The sequence below is a fragment of the Aotus nancymaae genome, unplaced genomic scaffold, assembly GCF_030222135.1.
Source record: "Aotus nancymaae isolate 86718 unplaced genomic scaffold, 86718_ANA_hifiasm-v0.15.2.pri h1tg000108l, whole genome shotgun sequence".
Classification (NCBI taxonomy): domain Eukaryota; kingdom Metazoa; phylum Chordata; class Mammalia; order Primates; family Aotidae; genus Aotus; species Aotus nancymaae.
The window spans coordinates 384,750-404,041 of NW_026988523.1; the positions used below are offsets into that span (position 1 = coordinate 384,750).

The window sequence follows — 19,292 nt, forward strand, 5'->3', positions numbered from 1 at the left end:
AAGTCAGACCAACAGCATCATTAAACAACTACTGTGTTGATTACATGGATGTTCTGTTGATATTAGCCACCAACTAAGAGAAATCCATCCTATGGAATTACCGAGTAATGCACTGTCTCAAAGACTGGATTCAGTCACTCCCCATTCAGACTCAGATGCAGTCTTATGGAGAATGGGAACAATAATAGATCTGAGGGAACATTAGGACGATATCTGCTTCAACGCTCTTTTTGCAGAAGAAACACCAGCAGAGAGAAGCACAATGACTCAGAAAGCCACTTAAAACCACTAAAACGTGAGTCTGCAGTGTATTGTGCCACACCAGCACCTTGCTCCTGGAGTAAGTCTTGTTAGCAATTACAGACCCATAGAACGGTGGATCCTCTGACAGTAATTGAGATCATGGGACTGTGGGTTCGAAGTCAAGAATTCAGGTGGGTCACTGTTAGTTTCCTCCCAGGGACACCTAATCAAAGCCCATGAGAACTTTAGGGCTCTCAGAGACTAAAACTCTAACATAGTGGGGCGTTTTTTGGCTATCTCCTAACTGTATTAATTTCTTTTCTAAGATGCTGAGGTGCCAGCGAACACCCCTAGTGCCCCCCTCCCTTCCTGATGCCCACCTTTCTATTTGAACCTGCCATTTCCTCAGAAAAATTAATAGGGGAATGCCAATTCAAGCTAAGATGTCATTCCTGTTCTACAAATACTTACTTTATACACAAAAAATAATTGTTCATTAAAACAAAAAATAAATTCTAGCTTCCCTCCCAGTATTTGAACTGTCTTTCCAACCCACTGATTAGATCTTCTGTGGTCTTGGGTTGTCAGCAGTGATTGGACTTCAGAGATGTGTATGTCATGCTACATTTTACGTATTAAGAGTACAGCGCACAGCGGCCTCTCCCATGACAGAGAGACGTAAAAGTCATATATAAATAGTAGCGCCCACGAAAACTTGGAAAGACAGAGCTTTTCCAACAGATACTCAGGTCTCAGGGTCAATCTGAAGAGTCTGACGGACTCTCCCCTTGACAAAAGTTTAATCAGGTGTGAGCCCCCTTCTTTAGCAGCCCTCCACCCTGGTCCCCTGACCACTCACCCCCCGCCCCCCGCACCTCTGGCCTGCCCAGCTCTATTTTAGCAAGAATCCTGCTAAGTCAAGTTAAAGAGAAATCACCACCCTTGATATCTGACCGCCCTTGGTATCTGATCAAATTCCTTATTCCCTCACCCTTGATATCTGATCGCCCTGGCCTGCCTTCAGCAAGAATCCTGTTAAGTGGGTTCAGCAAGAATCCCTCCAGGAGCTTGCGTCTCCTCTCAGTAACTTTACATCTACTGACCCCTTCGTTCTGCTCCTTGGCTGTACAGCCCCAGCTGTCCTTACTGTATTCCAGGTTAGACCTCGTCTCTCTCCCTAGTGTGATCATCTTTACACCTATAGATAGCAATAACACTGTATAAAGCCTTCCTTACTGTTTTAACAAGTGTCAGAATACTTTTTTCTTTAACAAGTTCTCAACGAAAACCCAAACCCAAAATCTTTTTCTGAAATGAAAAGGGCTTCATGGCTTCTCGAGTCACATTTGTTGTATTGTCCCCAAAGCTGAGAGTAAACAACTCCTTTGAACGTTTTGGAGAAGGTCTTTCTATACACCTACTTTGTTCAAGGGATTACATGCTTGGCATTTAACAGACAACAGCTACAAAAATCGGGAAGTTCCTTCTCCATCTATATGACGAATTTCTGGACAGGAGCCTGCTGCCAGAATACGAATATTCTTGCCCAAAGACCCCCTCCTCTTGTCCCTACACTCCCTTGCCGGTCTAGTCTTTCGAAGCGCGGCGAGAGCGCTTGGAGAGCTCATCCAAGCAAGTGCACCCGCTGGTGACTGCAAATGAGCACATGGAACCGTGCGCCCACACTACGCTCGGTTAAAATCAATCCGGGCTCTTCCTGCCTCGTCCACGCCGAGGTCACACGCGGCACTGGAAGCGGCCTGCGGCGGGCGGGGCAGGAGGCCGAGGGCACGGCTGCCCAGGCCCGCCAGGGACTGCCCGGGCGGTGCGCGGACCGGCCGGAAGCCGCGCAGAGAGGAGGGCCCCGGAGCTCGCGCGGCCGCCGTCCCCCGGCGCCGCCGAGGCCTGCTGACATCAGCCGCGCTCCTCCCCTCGCCTCCCAACACCCTCAGCTCCGGGCCGGACCCTCCCTCCTCCCACCACGTGTCCTCCCCGCTCCCTCCCGAGGGGCCGCGCGCACGGGAGGCCGGAGAGGCGGAAAGGATGGCGCTGTGACAGCCGGGCCGGAGCCCTCGCGTCCCCACCCCGTGCCCCGGCCGCTGGGCCCGGCGGTGAGTGCGCGCGGGCGGGGGCTGGGGCGGCAGCGGCGCCTCTCCTCCCCCGGGTCCCGGGCGGCTGGGCCGCGGCGGGGGCGGGGGCGCCGAGGCTGCGCTGCCGCCGCCGTCTTTGTTGCGGGCCCGCCGGGGAAGGCGGGCGGCGCCGGCTCTCGCCGCCCGGCAGGTGCGCTGGGGCTGGGAGGGGGCCCGGCCGGGAGGCGGGCCGGGCGGAGGGGGCGGCAGGAGCGCTACCGGCGCGGGGCCGCGGAGAAAGGGAAATGGGGCAAGATGGCTGGAGAATCCGAGCGCGCCCCGGGGCGCGGCGGCGGTGGCGCAGGCTGGGCAGGGCGGGCGGCGGCCCTGGTTGCGGCACCTTCGTGCGGGGCGCCGGCCCCTCCCACCTCTGCCCGGGAGCCGGCGGGGAGGCCGCGGCCAAGTTCGGGCCCCAGCTGCTGCAGGCATCTGAAGCTTAGACCTATCCATGCCGCGTTCGCCCATCTTTTTTGGAAATATCGAAAGAACCGACTTTGAACTCCAGAGGGATCTTTTCTTTGGAAGTCCCAGAAGATGCGGCCCTTAAGATGCACCCGCACTCCACACTTAGGAATTGCCTGTGCCCGTAGAGGGCAGGAGCGCGGCCCTTTGTACTGGCCAAGAGTCAGCGAATAGAGAATTTGCATCCCAGAGGCAATGGGTCATTTCCCTGTTAGGGTGGGCCCCAGCAGACTTCTGCACCTTTTTTCGGTATCCAAGCATAGCTCTCACTATGTTTCACTGACTCCTGGGTTTTCAAAGTCCCTTAGGGTAGAATGACCCTATTTTCTGAACCAGCTCGTGGACAGAACCTTTGGATTTGGAAAATCCAGGTGATGGGCCTACTGAGCCAAGCACTCCGCCCATGCTTAACTGGCTTCTAGCACCCAATCCAATCTGTGTTCAGACACCCTCACTGATAGGAAATCAGCACCTTTCCCCTGGGTGGGACTGGCTGTGAGAAAGTACTGCCTTTCTCACAGCTTAAAACCTTGTTGTGGAATATTTACCCACTGGCTGGCCTCAGTTCTGCCCTCCAGTCTCTACAAACCAGTCTGGGTTCTCTTCCCCAGACAGCTTTTTAAATATTTGAAGGCAGCCAGAGACGTTATCTACCCATAGCCTCTCTTATCATAATTAAACATGACACCCTGTAGCTTCCTGGCCGACTCTGTTCCCTTACCTCCCTCCAGCGGTCACAGCGCTTGGGGCTAAAGAGGTTAGTATGTAGCTCAGCCTCCACCATCAAAGGCTTTGGGGAGGTTCCAGTGACGCCTGGTCTTTCTGAACCTGAATCTTATTTGCAGAGATGGAGTCCGCAGCCTTCCCTCTCAATTTGACCCTGAAAGAAGAGGAAGAGGAAGAAGAGATTCAGAGCCGGGAACTGGAGGACGGCCCGGTTGTCATGCAGAAAGTCCGAATCTGCTCTGAGGGCGGATGGGTAAGTAAGAAGGTGTGGAGTCCACACGGCCAGCAGTAGCAGGCCTGAGAGCCAGGGAAGTAAAAATAGCCCAGCCCGGTGTGTTTGCATTCCTGAGAAATCAGCCCTGTGGCTTTAAAAGGCAGTGCAAAGAACGGAGGAGGTGGTTATGGAAGCAGTCCCTCAGCCATGTAGCGTGTCATCATTCGATTGGAAGTCCTAGAAGCCAAGACCTTGTCTCTCCCGTTCAGCCACTTCTCCTGCACTGTGTTTGATGCCAGGCACATTGTAGGCACCAAGTAGATGTTTGCTGACTTAATGCTGGTTGAAGGGAACCATTTTAGATAAGACTCGAGTCATTGGGTTGACATGAGAGGTTAGGCTGGTTGATTCTGTGTGAGCACCTCTTATCACAGTTCCTACAGGAGAGCTGCGTATCCAGCTGGCCTGGATTGAAATGGCGGGCAGCAGGGAATACAGAGATTTAGGATACACACACAGAATAGTGTGATAGAGGTCAGTTTATACACATACAAATGCAGTGGATATTTATAGTTACAGATAGTTATTCACAGTAGTTACTGGACTTCTTGGTAATTAGGCATGAAGACTAAGCATTTTAAATAAGCAACAAATTGACATTCCTTTTCTCTGCTTATTTTCTATTGTGTATAAATACTGTCAGTATACGTAGTATCTTTTGCTTCTGTAAAGAGTCTATCTATAGAAGCATGGCACTTGTAAATTGTTCCCTACCACATGATGGAAGTGGGATGTAGAAAGATGATCTGCTTTACCCCAAGGATACACATGTACCCTGACATTTGTTCTTCAAAACAGGTCTCCTGAGCTATACCCTTTAAAATAATGCATTTTACCGTATATATGCTATACCTTAATTTGAAAAAAAGAAAGCCATGCAACCGCAGGCTCTGGGTCTGCCAGTCTAGCTTTGGACACTGCACTGCCTTTGCCTTAGCAGTGTTCTGTGCCCACTACATTCTTCTTCCCAATTCTGATTTAAGCAGGTGTCAGGTCCATTTAGCCTGGAACAAAACCCCAAGGCAGTCGAAACTCAGGGCTTTGAGGCTAAAATGGCGAGCCCAGAACATCTAAATGGACAGCCTTGGAGAACAGGTGCAATAAAAGTGAATGTGTTGGGACAGCGAGGAAGGAGCAAGATGACACACCATGCTTGAGTGGGGAAAGAAGGAGGTAACCAGAGGAGCTGGAGGAGGGAGGCCAGCAGCTGGCTGGGCTGGGGATTGGGCACGTGTGGCCTCCAGGCAATTGGCCGTCCATCCACAGTTACCAAACGCAGTGCTGGGTGTAAAAAGAGGTTTTTTCCTGATGGAATTTCTAGTCTTGTGAGCAAGGCAGGGAAGTAAACATAAGTAATAATAAGCACAGTGTGCAGAGTGCAGAGGTCTGCGAGGATGCACCAAGAGCCAGTGGGGAGATGCCTGATCAGGCCGAGAACTATGGGGCTTCCTGGACAAGGCCTAATCTTGAGCAATGAGCAATTTCGCCCCGACCCCTGGACATTTGACAGTATCTGGAAACACTACCTCCTTCCCCCACCCCTGGATATTTGGCAATATCTGGAAACACTTTTGGTTGTCTGACTGAGGCGGGGGGCACTGGGGACTGGGAGATCCTCCTGGCATCTAGTGGGTAGAAGCCAGGGGTGCTGCTAGACATCTGCGATGCACAGGATGCCCCACCCACACACACGTGCATACAACAAAGAATTAACTGGCCCCAAATGTCAGTTGTGCTGTGATTGAGAAACCCTGCTCTAGAGCATTACATTAGAAGAAAAGAATCTATTTTTAAAATATGTATTTTGGTCATAGAGAATTATGTTAGGGTGATCAGTGAAACCTTTTCAAGTATAAGAACTATAATATAGTAGGATAAAATTTTATAGGATTGAAATAGAAATACAATTTCAAGTAGAAAAAAGGAAGAATGTACTTTGAACTGAGTCTTAGTCATGATGGAATCAGCCGAGGAAAGGGGGGCGTTGCGCTTCAGGCAGGAGGACAGCACAGGCAGAAGCCCGGGGAGAGGCGCTTGTGTGCAGAGTTAGGAGCAGCTCCCCTGCAGCTGGAACCTGAAACTCACGGCAGAGAGTGGAAGGGGATCAGGCATAGAAGGCGGCCAGGTCAGGAGCCAGAGCCAGCCAGGAGGACATGGAGTGCTGTGCCGTGGAGTTGGAGCTTTCTCCTTAGCTCTGTGGAATGAGGCCTTAGCCCGTCTTTCTAAGGGAGGCCTCAGGCTCTCTACAGCCACTATGCTAAGGCCCAAGTGGCCTGCTAAGAAAGCCTAGTTTTGGCATCAGACTTTCTATCTCTGTGACCTTGGACAGGTTACTTAACCACTCTGTTTCCTTAACCCGTAAAAATGAGGTAGTGATCCCCATGTCCCTAGTTAGAGGATTAAGTGAGAGAATAGATGATCGAGTGTCCCATACAGTGCTTGGCACATAGCAGGCACGCCATCAGTGGGTCAGTACAGACTCACTCCCCTGAGATCCCACGTCGTTGCTGGGTGGCCGCAAGGCTTTAGTGAGGCTGTGCAATGTGTAAGCACTTTACAACATTTACCCTTGGCGATAGCGTTGGAATGCCAGCTTCCTGAGCAGAGCAAGGCAGTGCACACAAGCCGGAGGAAGAACACCAGTGAGTCCTTGATCTTCTGAGGAAAGGGAGGAGGGCAGGGATTGAGGGCCCCTACCTGCAAGGCCAAGAAGGGGTGTCTGGAGGTGGTACGCAGACTGCCTGACTTCCCAGTTCTGCCCAGGGCTGGCCCTGTTTACCTTCTGCTGTGTTTGGCCAGATAAAAGGCCTCTGTGGAGCGAGGGGAGGCCTGGCTGAAGGATCGCTCCATTCTCACAGAGGCTTGCTGTGAGGAGAATTTCTAAGCCACTGCACTGGGCCTCTGGAGCATAATGTGGGCTTGTTTGAAGATCCTCCATGGCTCAGTCATCAATAGGAGGAGATGAATCCTGCACCAGCCCCCCCAGCCTTCTTGCAGCTTCAGGGCTCCTGGTACCTGATGTTTTATCAGGCCTAGAATGTGTTACCCCCACTAAAAGTATTGATAGCCCCTCTGAAATGACAGGCATAGCCAGTCCTGTTCCCATTTTATCAGCAAAGGGAAGGGGACTATAAATAGGTATGGCCTGGATCTGGGACTTCCCAGGGAGAAAAAAAGGCCAAAGGGAGAGCTCTTTAAAAGCCTGGGAGGTGGGAAAGGAGTCAGGTGGAAAATTCCCAGGCTTTCCAGGGCGAGGAAGTCTGAGGAAAGCCTGGACACGAATCCGTTATACCTCCTCGTATTTCACACTTAGGGATTTTTGTCCATTCTTACTCCAAAGAGTAGGCTTGGTTTTGTGACAGATAAAATTGAATGATTCTTTGAAACAGTTCCGAGTGGAACAAGAGAAGGGAAATCCAGAGATTTGCCTAGATTGTATATTCAGAAACACGTTTTTCAGTGACTCCTAGCTCCAGGAAGTGTCCTAGGCTTAGGGAAGCAAAAGGGAGGAAGTACAGGTCCTGCCTTCAGTGAGCTCAGCTTCTAGTGGAGGGAGCAGACAAGTCCACCAAAAGAATTCCACAGTGTGACGAGTGCCCTGGGAGCGTGGAGCCCAGGGCATCACAGGGACATGCGGGTGTGTTCCCAGCACGGTACAGAGCAGGCTTCCTGGGGAGCAGGGCGTTTGGGCTGAGTCCTGGAAGATGGGCGGGTGTCAGCCAGACCAAGAAAGGGGAGGTCCTTCAAGGGTGGGGGAGATTATGGGCCAAGGTATGTGGGCATCAGGGAATGGTTGTTCAGGGAATGGTACACAGCTGAGTACAAGCTGAGCACAGAGCTACGGAAGGCTGAGGGTTAGTCATCAGGAGGCAGCTGTGCTCGGTGTTGCTGGAGCCTTGGGGTTAGGCAGTGCTGGGTCCAAAACGCAGTCCTGCCATTTATTGCCTATGACGTCAGACTGGAAATGAGACCTCTCTGAGCCCATGTTCTATTTGATTTAATAGAATCATTCTAATCTATTTGATTAAATAGGTCACAGTGGCTCACACCTGTAATCCCAACACTTTGGGAGGCCAAGGTGGGTGGATCACCTGAGGTTGGGAGTTTAAGACCAGCCTGGCCAACATGGTAAAACCTCGTCTCTACTAAAACTACAAAAATGAGCCAGGTGTGGTGGCATGCACCTGTAATCCCAGCTCTTGGGGAGGCTGAGGCAGGAGAATTGCTTGAACCCGGGAGGCAGAGGTTGCAGTGAGCCAATATCGTGCCACTGCCCTCCAGCCTGGGCAACAGAGCAAGACTCTGTCTCAAAGGAAAAAAAAAATAGAGGTATCTGCTTCTCCACAGGCCCTCTGTGGGGAATAAATGAATAAATGAAGCAGTTACAGGGCCTCTCCTAGTATGTGCTTCCCACATGTGAGGTGCTGTGGAAATAGGGACAGAACAGGGGGGCTTGCATGGGTCAGGGAGGAAAGGCCAGCACCTGTGACTGATGGCCTGACCCCTGAAGTGGCTGCAGTCTATATAGTGTATGGACACTAATTTTCTATACTGAGGAAAAACAACATCTTAATCACTCAGACCCAAGATACAGCTTTGGGAAATAGCTTCTAAGGCAAGAATACAGAATAACCATACTGAAACAAGCTGTCCAGTGCCGCCTTATCACTAAATAGGATGAGCTTTGGATTAGGGTTTTTAATGACTGAACGAAAAAATACAGTGAAAAACAAAGAGGGGAGGTTGTTTGGGTGGCTCGGCTGCCCTGGGCTATTGAGGAGCCCCCTTGTGCTGGGGCCGGGAAGCAGAGGAACAGTGCAGGGACACAGACCTTGGGCCTCTGCCTACCTGGTCTAGGATCAAAGTGAATGAGTTTGCTCTGGAATCTCATTACATACATTAAGCTCTAATTAGCCCTTCTTTCTTCCTCTTCCTGCTCTTGTGGATTGGAAAGGCCAAGTAGGGCTCCTCCCTGGGCAGCTTTGGGTTCCAAGTCTAACACTTTAGTTGGTACCCTTGGAAATGCAGTGCCCTGGAAAACCACAAAGAACCCATGGAGGGCAGTGATCCTACCCAACTCACCCCGCCCCGGGCCGAGGGTCCTTTTCTGGGGTGGGAGGGAATTGGGGATGAGTGTGTTGGTGAGACACTTTTATCTGGGTGTGGGTGGGTCAGAAGTGAGCCGTGAGCAGCTCTCACTGCAGCACATGAGGGTACAATGTCCCAGTGTCCCCCAGCCGGTGATCATGGTAGGGAGTTAGTTTTCTTCTCAAGGTGCTGCTTACCTTATCTGAACTGAGGGTGGCAGCTGCTGTGGTGGGCACAGGACTGTGCTCCTGCCCTCGTTGGCCTCCAGCAGCTGTATGAATGTGAACAGTCTGTTTTCCCCTGGGTCAGGGTCCCTTACCTGACCTGTGAGAGGATGGGCAGTGCTGGGCTGCCTGTAAGGTCCTGTCTGGTCTGAAGTCTGTCGGCATACATGTGGCTGTTGATCATTGAGAAAGGGCTGTTCACTCTTCCAGGTACCAGCCCTGTTTGATGAGGTGGCCATATATTTTTCCGATGAGGAGTGGGAAGTTTTGACGGAGCAACAAAAGGCCCTGTACCGGGAAGTCATGAGGATGAATTATGAAACCGTCCTGTCCCTGGGTAAAGCTTTGCTTTCCTTTGTCTCCTGGAAGCTCTGAGCCCAGAGAACTGTTTACATGACTCTTCTCTGGTATATCCACATCCCTCTCTCCTGAACTTAGGCTCTGCCCCCTCAATGTCTATCCCCATTTAATTTCCAGTTTTTTGTTTGGGCAGTATATAAATATTGTGCTGTCCTACTCAGCAACCCGTGCTGCCTCGGAACTGACCTCATTCAACCCAGGCATTCGCATTTTAAGGAAAAAAACCATTTGACCTTAGAAATGTCCCCGTGGATCTGGGCCTGTGCTCACTGTTCCTTAGGAGGGAAGGCGGGCCTTATCCTGTCAGCCTCAGAAGCTTGGGGACGTACACTCCCAAAGACTCCTCTCCCCAGCCCCCCACCCCAAATCGGTATCATCCATTTTATCAACAGAATGTACCCATTTGAAGAGATTTCCCAGTGTGCTCATACAGGTACCAAGTCATTGGCTCAGCAGCTACACTCCTTCTCTTCCCTTCTAAATGCAGTTCTTTTCTTGTTGGTGCCAATACCATCCCTTGTTAGGAGAGATCCTTCCATTTCCCTGGACAGATCTATTTTCCATTATCTTTTTTCTTTAAGTATCCCTGAGCCTTTTCCCCTTGTTTTCACAAAGAAGGGGAGGGTGGTTCTTAAGTGTATTACTCATTCTGGTAGTGCTCCAGGACAGTAACACGCAGCTGTTACCTATTTTATTTCCTATAAACAGAATTCCCATTCCCTAAGCCAGACATGATCACCCGGTTGGAAGGGGAGGAGGAGTCTCAGAATTCTGACGAGTGGCAGCTCCAAGGAGGCACCTCTGCAGGTACTACAAGTAAAACCATTGAGCGTCCATCCAGCTGGGAACACTGTGACGTGGGATTTTCAGTGGCCATTCCAGGGGGTATTTAAGAGTGAGATAGAAGGATTATGGGCTTTGGAGTTTTAGAATCTCTCTCTTGAAGCGCTAAATGTGTAACCTTAGGCAACTGCTTTTACCTCAGAGCTTCCATTCTTCCTCTGTCAGCTCTGAGTAACAAGACTCAATGTATGACCTTCTATGTGGATGAAGTGAAATGAGCTCGTGCGGCGTTTGGTCCAGTGCACCTTCTGGCTGGACAGGGCTACCTCAGTAGCATACCATGCGCCTCTGCAAACAACGGATAGTGAGAGGAAGCACGCTTCCTGAGTTACCCGGCTTCCTGACCACTTCATATTGGATAGAAAAAGCAATAGCAATACATTTGAGCAAATGTATCTTAAGAAGTACCTAGTCCTTTATCAAGAAAAATACTTAGTGTGGCTGCAGTTGAATGAATATAGCATTGCTTCCAGATGGCTGGAATAGTTTTGTCTTTTCTCCAGAAGTAAGAGTTTAAAATGCCGTATTTCACTAACTCTAAGACATGTTTTTCCCCCATTGCTTTACTGTCTCTGAAATTGAGAATGCCTCTTAAAATCAATGACATGTCATAGCTTAATTAGTAGTGTTTTCTTTCTTAATGACACATAATGATGCATCCTACAACTGATGGCATTTTAGTTAGTCTGGGTGAGATAGGGTAATTTCCCCAAATCATATTCAACTTCTGTGACCACCTTGTTTTTTTTTTGTTTGTTTGTTTGTTTTTGAGACAGAGTCTTGCTCTGTCGCCAGGCTGGAGTACAGTGGTACGATACCGGCTCGCTGCAACCTCCACTTCCTGGGTTCAAGTGACTCTCCTGCCTCAGCTTCCCAAGTAGCTGAGACTACAGGCACGCACCACCACGCCCAGATAATTTTTATATTTTTAGTAGTGATGGGCTACTGTGTTGGCTAGGATGGTCTCAATCTCTTAACCTTGTGGTCCGCCCACCTTGGCTTCCCAAAGTGCTGGGATTACAGGCGTGAGCCACTGCACCTGGTCTCTGTGACCACCTTCTAAATATAAAGTGAAACCCAGTTCTACCATTAATGTGCAAGAACTAATTTTCTGCCTCATAAGCCTTGCTTCGCTAAGTATGGTTTTTGCTATAGGTTTTCTTGGTTCAAAAGGGCCATGATTCAGGCCAGGAAGAAGTGTCTCTGTAATATTATATGGTAGTATGGTTTACATTTGGCTTCTCATTCACATAAAAAGGATTTTGGTGTAAACATGGCCCCCAAATTATTTGGTCCAAGCTTGGTGCCTATGTTCAATTCCCAGCTCTGCCACTTTCTGGCTTGGCTACCTTGCTGTATTATGTAACCTCCGTAGCCTCCCCTTCCTCATCTGCAAAGAAGGAACAGTAACTTACAGCTACTGAGAGAACTAGATGTGGGTAGTCCATATAAATTGGCATATGGATAGGACTTAGGCAATGTTATCTGTTATTGAAGTTACTACTTTTGGTGAACCTCAATTAGGGTATTCTCGGCATTTCAACCCCCAAAAATCAGAGTATAAGCCATTTTACTTATTGGCATTATTTTTGCCCTTCCCTATTTGTCTCCCAGAAAATGAAGAATCTGACGTCAAGCCTCCAGACTGGCCAAGCCCAATGAATGCTACCTCCCACTTTCCTCAGCCTCAGCACTTCGACAGCTTTGGCCTCCGTCTGCCGCGGGATATCACAGAGCTGCCCGAGTGGAGTGAGGGGTACCCGTTCTACATGGCCATGGGCTTCCCAGGGTATGACCTCTCAGCTGACGACATAGCTGGGAAGTTTCAGTTCAGCCGGGGCATGCGCCGCAGTTACGACGCAGGGTTCAAGCTGATGGTGGTGGAATATGCTGAGAGCACCAACAACTGCCAGGCTGCCAAGCAGTTTGGAGTATTGGAAAAAAACGTTCGAGACTGGCGCAAAGTGAAGCCACAGCTTCAAAATGCCCATGCCATGCGGCGGGCATTCCGAGGCCCGAAGAATGGGAGGTTTGCTCTGGTGGACCAACGTGTGGCCGAGTATGTCAGGTACATGCAGGCCAAAGGGGACCCCATCACCCGGGAGGCAATGCAACTGAAAGCTCTGGAAATCGCCCAGGAAATGAACATTCCAGAGAAAGGGTTCAAGGCAAGCTTGGGTTGGTGTCGAAGAATGATGAGAAGGTATGACCTGTCTCTGAGGCATAAAGTGCCTGTGCCCCAGCACCTGCCAGAAGACCTGACTGAGAAACTCGTCACTTACCAGCGCAGTGTCCTGGCTCTGCGCAGGGCATATGACTATGAGGTAGCTCAGATGGGGAATGCAGATGAGACGCCCATTTGTTTAGAGGTGCCATCACGGGTAACTGTTGATAACCAGGGCGAAAAGCCTGTCTTGGTCAAGACACCAGGCAGGGAAAAACTGAAAATCACAGCAATGCTTGGTGTCTTGGCTGATGGGAGGAAGTTACCTCCGTACATCATTTTGAGGGGAACGTATATCCCCCCAGGGAAGTTTCCCAGTGGGATGGAAATCCGCTGCCACCGGTATGGGTGGATGACTGAAGACTTGATGCAGGACTGGCTGGAAGTGGTGTGGAGACGGAGGACAGGAGCAGCGCCGAAGCAGCGAGGGATGCTCATCTTGAATGGCTTCCGGGGCCACGCCACAGATTCCGTGAAGAACTCCATGGAAAGCATGAACACTGACATGGTGATCATCCCAGGGGGTCTGACCTCACAGCTTCAGGTGCTGGACGTCGTGGTCTACAAGCCACTGAATGACAGCGTACGGGCCCAGTACTCCAACTGGCTTCTGGCTGGGAACCTGGCGCTGAGCCCAACTGGGAATGCTAAGAAGCCACCCCTGGGCCTCTTTCTGGAGTGGGTCATGGTCGCGTGGAATAGCATCTCAAGTGAGTCCATTGTCCAAGGGTTCAAGAAGTGCCATATCTCTAGCAACTTGGAGGAGGAAGATGATGTCCTGTGGGAAATTGAGAGTGAGTTGCCAGGAGGAGGAGAACCACCAAAAGAATGTGACACCGAAAGCATGGCTGAGGGCAACTGAAGGGAGAGACAGGTAACTACTCAGGAGTAGATACTCAGTGCCTTTGCTGATTGATTGTGTTCTACAGCTACCTTCTCTCTTTCTAGTATTTTTCTGTGTTTAAGTTCCCTTAGAGCCTACAGTGCAATAGTATAGATCAGGGGTTCCCAAACCCCAGGCCACGGACCATACCGGTCCATGGCCTGTCAGGAACTAGGCTGCGCAGCAGAAGGTGAGCGCAGAAGCATTACCACCTGAGCTCCGCCTCCTGTCAGATCAGCAGCAGCATTAGATTCCCATAGGAGCACAAACCCTGTTGTGAGCTGCCCATGTGAGGGATCTAGGTTGCATGCTCCTTATGAGAATTTAATGCCTGGTGATCTGAGGTGGAACAGTTTCATCCCAAAACCATCCTCCTACCCCCGACACCCTGGGTCTATGGAAAAATTGTCTTCCACAAAACCAGTCCCTGGGACCAAAAAAGTTGGGGACTGCTGGTATAGATAACAGACCATTAGCATTTTCTCCTTTATATGAAACTTCTGTTGCTTGATTTACTTTGTGTCTATTTTGCTCTGTGGCCTGGACCCAGAAACACTTGTATAATAGGTGAAATTAACCAAGAATGAGCTGCCAGAACATCTGAGAGCTGTAAAGTTCAAAGAAATTATTTGGGCCCAAAGAAGCTTAGTCTGACATTGTTCAGTTCACACAAAATTTTGTCTGAGAAGCCAACATTTTTCTTTCTCTTATAAATTATGCTGAACATGTATGGCCAGTATGTGTAACTGACATGCTGGGACAGCTGTACTCACTTTCACTGGCCTGTAGGACCATGACGTAGGGAGAGCACTAAGTGACCTTCAGTACGGTGTCCTCTGGGCCTCGGGTCTCAGTCCTGGAGCGGGCTGCAGTATGCCACCAGGAAATAATAATAGCTCTGCTTGCTTTTCGCTAGGGACTTCAGGGGTTTTAGAACATCATCTTAGTCTCATGACCTTCACGTGGGCTATTACAGTAATTTCCTGTAGTACAGATGTCTGAAGATATTTTTAAACTGGATCTTTAAAACAACAACAAAAATAAAACAGACTCTAGTGAATAAAGTTTGAGGGCTGAGGACAATAGGCCTGGAATTTTCCGGGTTGAGTACAGAAAAGGAGCAGCTTCCAAAGGAAAATAGGAATGGAGGCCTAACCGAGACAACACTAGTGAAATGACCCCACCCACCCACAACTCCAGAGAGGAAGAAGATGGGCATGTACAGCAGGGGGAGACACCCACAAAGAACAGACGGTTCATTTACCTTCTCATTCTTACCTCCCTAATTATAAATTAATTTGATCCTCCAGATACAGTGTTTTATATGAAGGAAGAAGCGACCTCTTTTATAGAGGACCTGAAACCATCAATCATCTTCACACATTCTGTTTCTTTTAAAGTATAATTAGGTGCTTTCATCTTCCTTTTTTCTCCAAATGAAATGTTAATGGGAACTTCTTTTACCTACTTCAACTACATAAGTCCAGATGTTTCAAAGAGTGACTTACATCTCCTTCCTTGCCCCCAAATCAAATGTACTCACATTGCTGAATCCCATTGTAATTCTGAGATCCCTGGAATTAAATAGAGCAAGGAGAAGTTCTTACTGTTACATTCAAAATCACCAAAATTGGTTCTTTTACCGCTTGTGTTCCCCCTGCTTTGAGAAACCCCATGAATCCAGCCTCCCTTTTCTGCTGACCATTACGTTGAGTTTCCATCTTTTCCTCATTTACCTTTTACTTTGCCCTCTTTTTGTTAGATAACATTTTTGTGCACTTTTAATTTCCTAAGCTCCTTACTACCTCAGGTACATGATTAAAACCTGCCGGAAGAGGGAAGGAGCAAAAGCGATGCTAAGCCACATCTATGAATGTTAGCACCTAATGTTGGTCACGAGCTTTTGCTCTTCTAGATGGCCACAATTCTCTGTGCAGCTCCTGAAGAAGCAATGGGAGTAGACAGATTCACAGTGAACAAGAGATTTGGGAGACCAAGTGGTCATAAAACTGCCTCTTGTCATCAATTTGGAAATCTGACTGATGGATTTATTATGTTTGTTAAAAGTTATTCCAAAAAGCCAAGGGTTAATTCATTTAGGTTCTCTCTGTTTTCCAGCAAATGGAATTCTGACTGAAACGGTTGGAGAGGAAAATCCTCATAAAGATTATTCCTGAAAGTGTGGATGTACTGGATGCGCAGGGAACATCAGGAAAAGGGCACAGGGCTCTTAACAGCCCAGGTCCAGACAGCAGCCTATACATCCATCCCAGGACACAGCCCAGCCCCTCCCTGACACCATATAAAGTATCAGAAAAGTCTAGGACCTATCATTTCATCAGAGACATGATCAGAAATGAAACTGCTTTTGCCCCATTTCTTGTTTTGGAGATTACTCCATCTGTCCATCAAAAGAAACCTGTAAATATGAACAAACAAAGGTATTTGCCGGAGAAGAGACAATTTGTTCAACAGCAACATGGGACTCATCATATGGGCACAACTCTTGTGTCCTTCTATGGAGAAAACCTCAAGTAAAGTTTTATTCTGCCTTTGAAAGTGCTTCCAAACGTAGCACTTCCAAAAAGCTTTGTAGAAATGTGTCACTTATGTATACCTGCTACTTACTTACACATTTCCTCTTTTGGAAAAATGAGATACTTAGGATAACAACAAAATTAAGACATACTGGCCTGGTGCCAGCAGATGGCTTTTCTATAGACAAACTGGGTTAGTGTGGAAAATATAGGTTAAACTATGCTGTTTTATTTATCATCCCAACCTGATTGGCAGCTACACGTTTTTAGGGTCTCATTTGATGGCCCTGTTTCTTTCATTATTGTATTTAATGATAGGGCAAGATTTCGTATGCAAGCTCTTCTGTTTCTCGGGGTGCCTGCAGAAGAAGTCGGTATAAATTATCTGCTGTCTACATGGTACAAGGCCCACTGACTCATCTGTTGCTTTTTTGTTAATTTCTTTAATATTTTTATCACAGGGCAGTGGGGGCTTGGGCCTTTAACCACGGCTCTTTCAAGACTTCCTAATCTCCTGCCCTCCAGTAATAAGTGGGAGGTCACTGAATTTTTACACTATAGTAATTTGCATTCCCACATAAGTTTGAGTGTTACGAAAACATTCCTTTAAAAGTGATCTGTGCTACAAAAAATATGCCAGGACCTCATAGACAAAGCCATTGCTAGAAATGTCATTCCAATGTCAAATCTGGAAACAGGCTGCCATAACCACTTTTCCTTCCTGTAGACTCAGCTCACCTGTATATTAAACTGTTCTTGGCATCTTGAAACACCTATTTCTACTCAGGTACTCATTTTCCTGTTAGTGATTCACTTTTCTGATCCTTTTAAACCAGTTTTCCCCTAAGGGGGAAATTTTACTTAATCTCTAGTATCTGAATAACTGTCAGTATTTTAATTGTTTCCCCATTTGCTTTTTCCTGTACTGTATTCTTGGTCATCTCAAATGGCATCTAAACCCAGCTACTTTGCATTCCAGAAGTTTCCATTCCCTCCAGTTCCACCTAATTTTTCATCTACTGTCCTAATTACTGGCTGTTTCTTCTTTATGTCTTATTTCTCTTGCTTTGGGAACTTGCAAGATTTTATAAGACCTAATTTTGGGTTCCTGCCTTGGAGCCATAGTTATCCTGCCAAGAAGAGTAGAAAATGGGTTCAACTCCTGTTTCACTCCAACACCTCCGTGAGTCTGATCATCACCTGAGCGATGATGCCTTACAGGTTGCACAGCACTGGAACTTTCCTAGAGTAATGGCTCTACTGTCAGGGTTTCTCTGGGCTCATTCTTCCACTGACTTAATTATGATCTATGCCTAACAGAGCCCCAGTACAACTATTTTGCAGAATGGCTGTTACCCTAGAATTACTATAGCACATAATGAGACATAGTTGTACTCCTTAGTAGATAGGAACTGACCCCAACAATAAACTTTGATAATAAAGACAACAGGCTATGGTGGTTTTCTTTACCTATTAGCATTGTGAAAAGTTACATTCAGTTTATTGGCTGCACCTTATTCTCCATCCAGTTTGGTACCAACATATTACAGCTTTGAATCAAAAAGCGTTGATGAGATGCAGTGTAATACTGGTGTCTGTGAAGACACAGGGAAGAAAGTGTGTGCAGTGGGGGAAGTTTGGCATAAATACCTTTTTTCCTCAGCCACGTTTTGTATGCTCTCAGCAATGGTACATTACCAGAGTCACATGAAAGAAATTCCATAAAGGGATCTGAATTTTAAATAAAAGTATGAACCCGTAAGTCTTAATTGTACGCTTTTAGGAACATTAGTCCTAACAATTTACAGTGCCATAAAGTAGTAGTTGATTCTCCAGAAATAATCTGGCTGCTATTTGTCCTTTTTAACCCATTAGAATTAAATGCTGAGCCACTCCAACTCTGACCCCTCAGCTAAGCTTCCTTACTCTTACTCTTCCTCCCACAGGCATTTTGGAATGAGTCAAAGGCACAGTAGGACACAGGCATTTACCTGTGGGCATCACTTCAGGCAATGGCAAGGAAAAGTGTTTGAGTGACTTAGTGCTTGGTTGATCAGAGGAGTGGGTGACAAAGGTGATAACAACACGCTACATAACAAGCCTGCACACTTGTACTCCTGAACCTAAAAGCTTTTTTTTTTTTTATAAATTCAGAACAACAACAAAAGAACATGCTAAGTGAGTCCTCCCACCTGCCCGGAGAAGTACGGCCAGCCTTATCACACCTGGTTTTGCCCAGTGATACACCTGTAGCCAAAAGATAATTACTTAAATTCCTGGAGGAAAAAATAAGTTTTATTCTAAGTCTGAAATTACATGGTTTCTAACAGCTTTTTCCCTCATTAAAATAATTATTTTTCTACATGAGGCTTGATAGTAAGCATTCGTTTCTTAACCTAATTAGAGAAGAGATGATTGCACTCAGCGTCCCCACAGCCGGCAATGCTGTTACAGATGAAACCAGCCTTTGGGGGCAAAGTTCAGATGTTTCAGGGGCTCTTGTGAAAATGCAAAGTATTACTGTTTCTACCCTCCTGCCCTGCACTTTACTCCATCTCCCCTCTTTAGAAAATGATTTCCTAGGAAAACTGGCATGGAGAGCAGAAAACTAGAGTGTAGACTGAAATACATGAGGCAAAGGGAGGCCCTCCAGCATTCTGTGGTGGCACCAGGTCCTAGAGAGTAGTGAGAAGTTTTCCTGTTTGCAGTTTCCTCTGTGCTGTACATACAGCCATACAGCCTATGGAACCTGACACTGCAATGGGCAGCAGAACATGGTCAAAGCTCGGGACTATGACATTTCACACATACTCCCTAGGCAGCATTAAGGCCCAGATATATGAGTAGTCCAAACCAAAACTACTGTATTTGAGTATTAGTTCAAATTCTTCCAAACCCTAAAAATTCTTCAGTATCTCACCTAAAACTAAAGGCTTGTGCCAAGAACTGAAACTAAGCTGTTCGTTCTCTTTTTAACTCTTAATCTATACATAAGTAAAGAAATTACATACCTGGCCAGCTGCAGTAGTCCAAGCCTGTAATCCTAACACTTTGGGAGGCCAACGTGGGCAGACTGCTTGAACTCAGGAATTCAGGACCAGCCAGGGCAACATAGTAAAACTCTGTCTTTACAAAAAAAAAAATTTAAATTAGCCGTGCATGGTGGTGCAAGTCTGTAGTCCCAGCTACTTAGGAGACTGAGATGGGAGAATCACCTGAGCCCGGAGGTCGAGGCTGCACTGAGCTGTTACCATACCACTGCACTCCAGTCAGGGAGACAAAGCAAGACCCTAGCTCAA

The 19,292-nt window shown here is 47.8% G+C and overlaps 2 protein-coding genes across 5 annotated transcripts in view; one reads left to right on the plus strand and one right to left on the minus strand.

The window, feature by feature from the left end:
* The window catches only part of FAM78B (family with sequence similarity 78 member B), a 323,508-nt gene extending 304,393 nt beyond the window's left edge, over positions 1-19,115 (minus strand). Inside the window, exons 1-5 of one of the 3 annotated variants that reach the window (XM_064370732.1) lie at positions 19,005-19,115; positions 14,230-15,030; positions 12,632-13,351; positions 9,242-9,434; positions 3,556-3,714 (exon numbers count right to left, since the gene is read on the minus strand). The gene's annotated coding sequence lies outside the window, so the exon portion shown is untranslated. The other 2 variants (XM_064370734.1, XM_064370733.1) reach the window with 2 other exon arrangements.
* POGK (pogo transposable element derived with KRAB domain) lies at positions 3,680-13,447 on the plus strand. 2 transcript variants are annotated; one of them, XM_021668082.2, is made up of 4 exons: positions 3,680-3,813; positions 9,357-9,483; positions 10,215-10,313; positions 11,964-13,447. In XM_021668082.2, the coding sequence occupies exons 1-4, from the start codon at positions 3,682-3,684 to the stop codon at positions 13,433-13,435; spliced, it is 1,830 nt and encodes a 609-aa protein (XP_021523757.2). In that variant the 5' UTR covers positions 3,680-3,681; the 3' UTR covers positions 13,436-13,447. The 2 variants fall into 2 exon arrangements, with proteins under 2 accessions (XP_021523757.2, XP_021523760.2); XM_021668085.2 differs by lacking the exons at positions 9,357-9,483; positions 10,215-10,313 and having other exon boundaries at positions 3,730-3,813.
* Positions 19,116-19,292: the final 177 nt, after the last annotated feature.

Coding starts and splice junctions, on each gene's coding strand:
- POGK (XM_021668082.2), top strand. CDS start 3,682: ATGGAGTCCGCAGCCTTCCCTCTCAATTTGACCCTGAAAGAAGAGGAA. Junction 9,484..10,214: donor TGAAACCGTCCTGTCCCTGG/GTAAAGCTTTGC, acceptor TCCTATAAACAG/AATTCCCATTCCCTAAGCCA. Junction 10,314..11,963: donor CCAAGGAGGCACCTCTGCAG/GTACTACAAGTA, acceptor TTTGTCTCCCAG/AAAATGAAGAATCTGACGTC.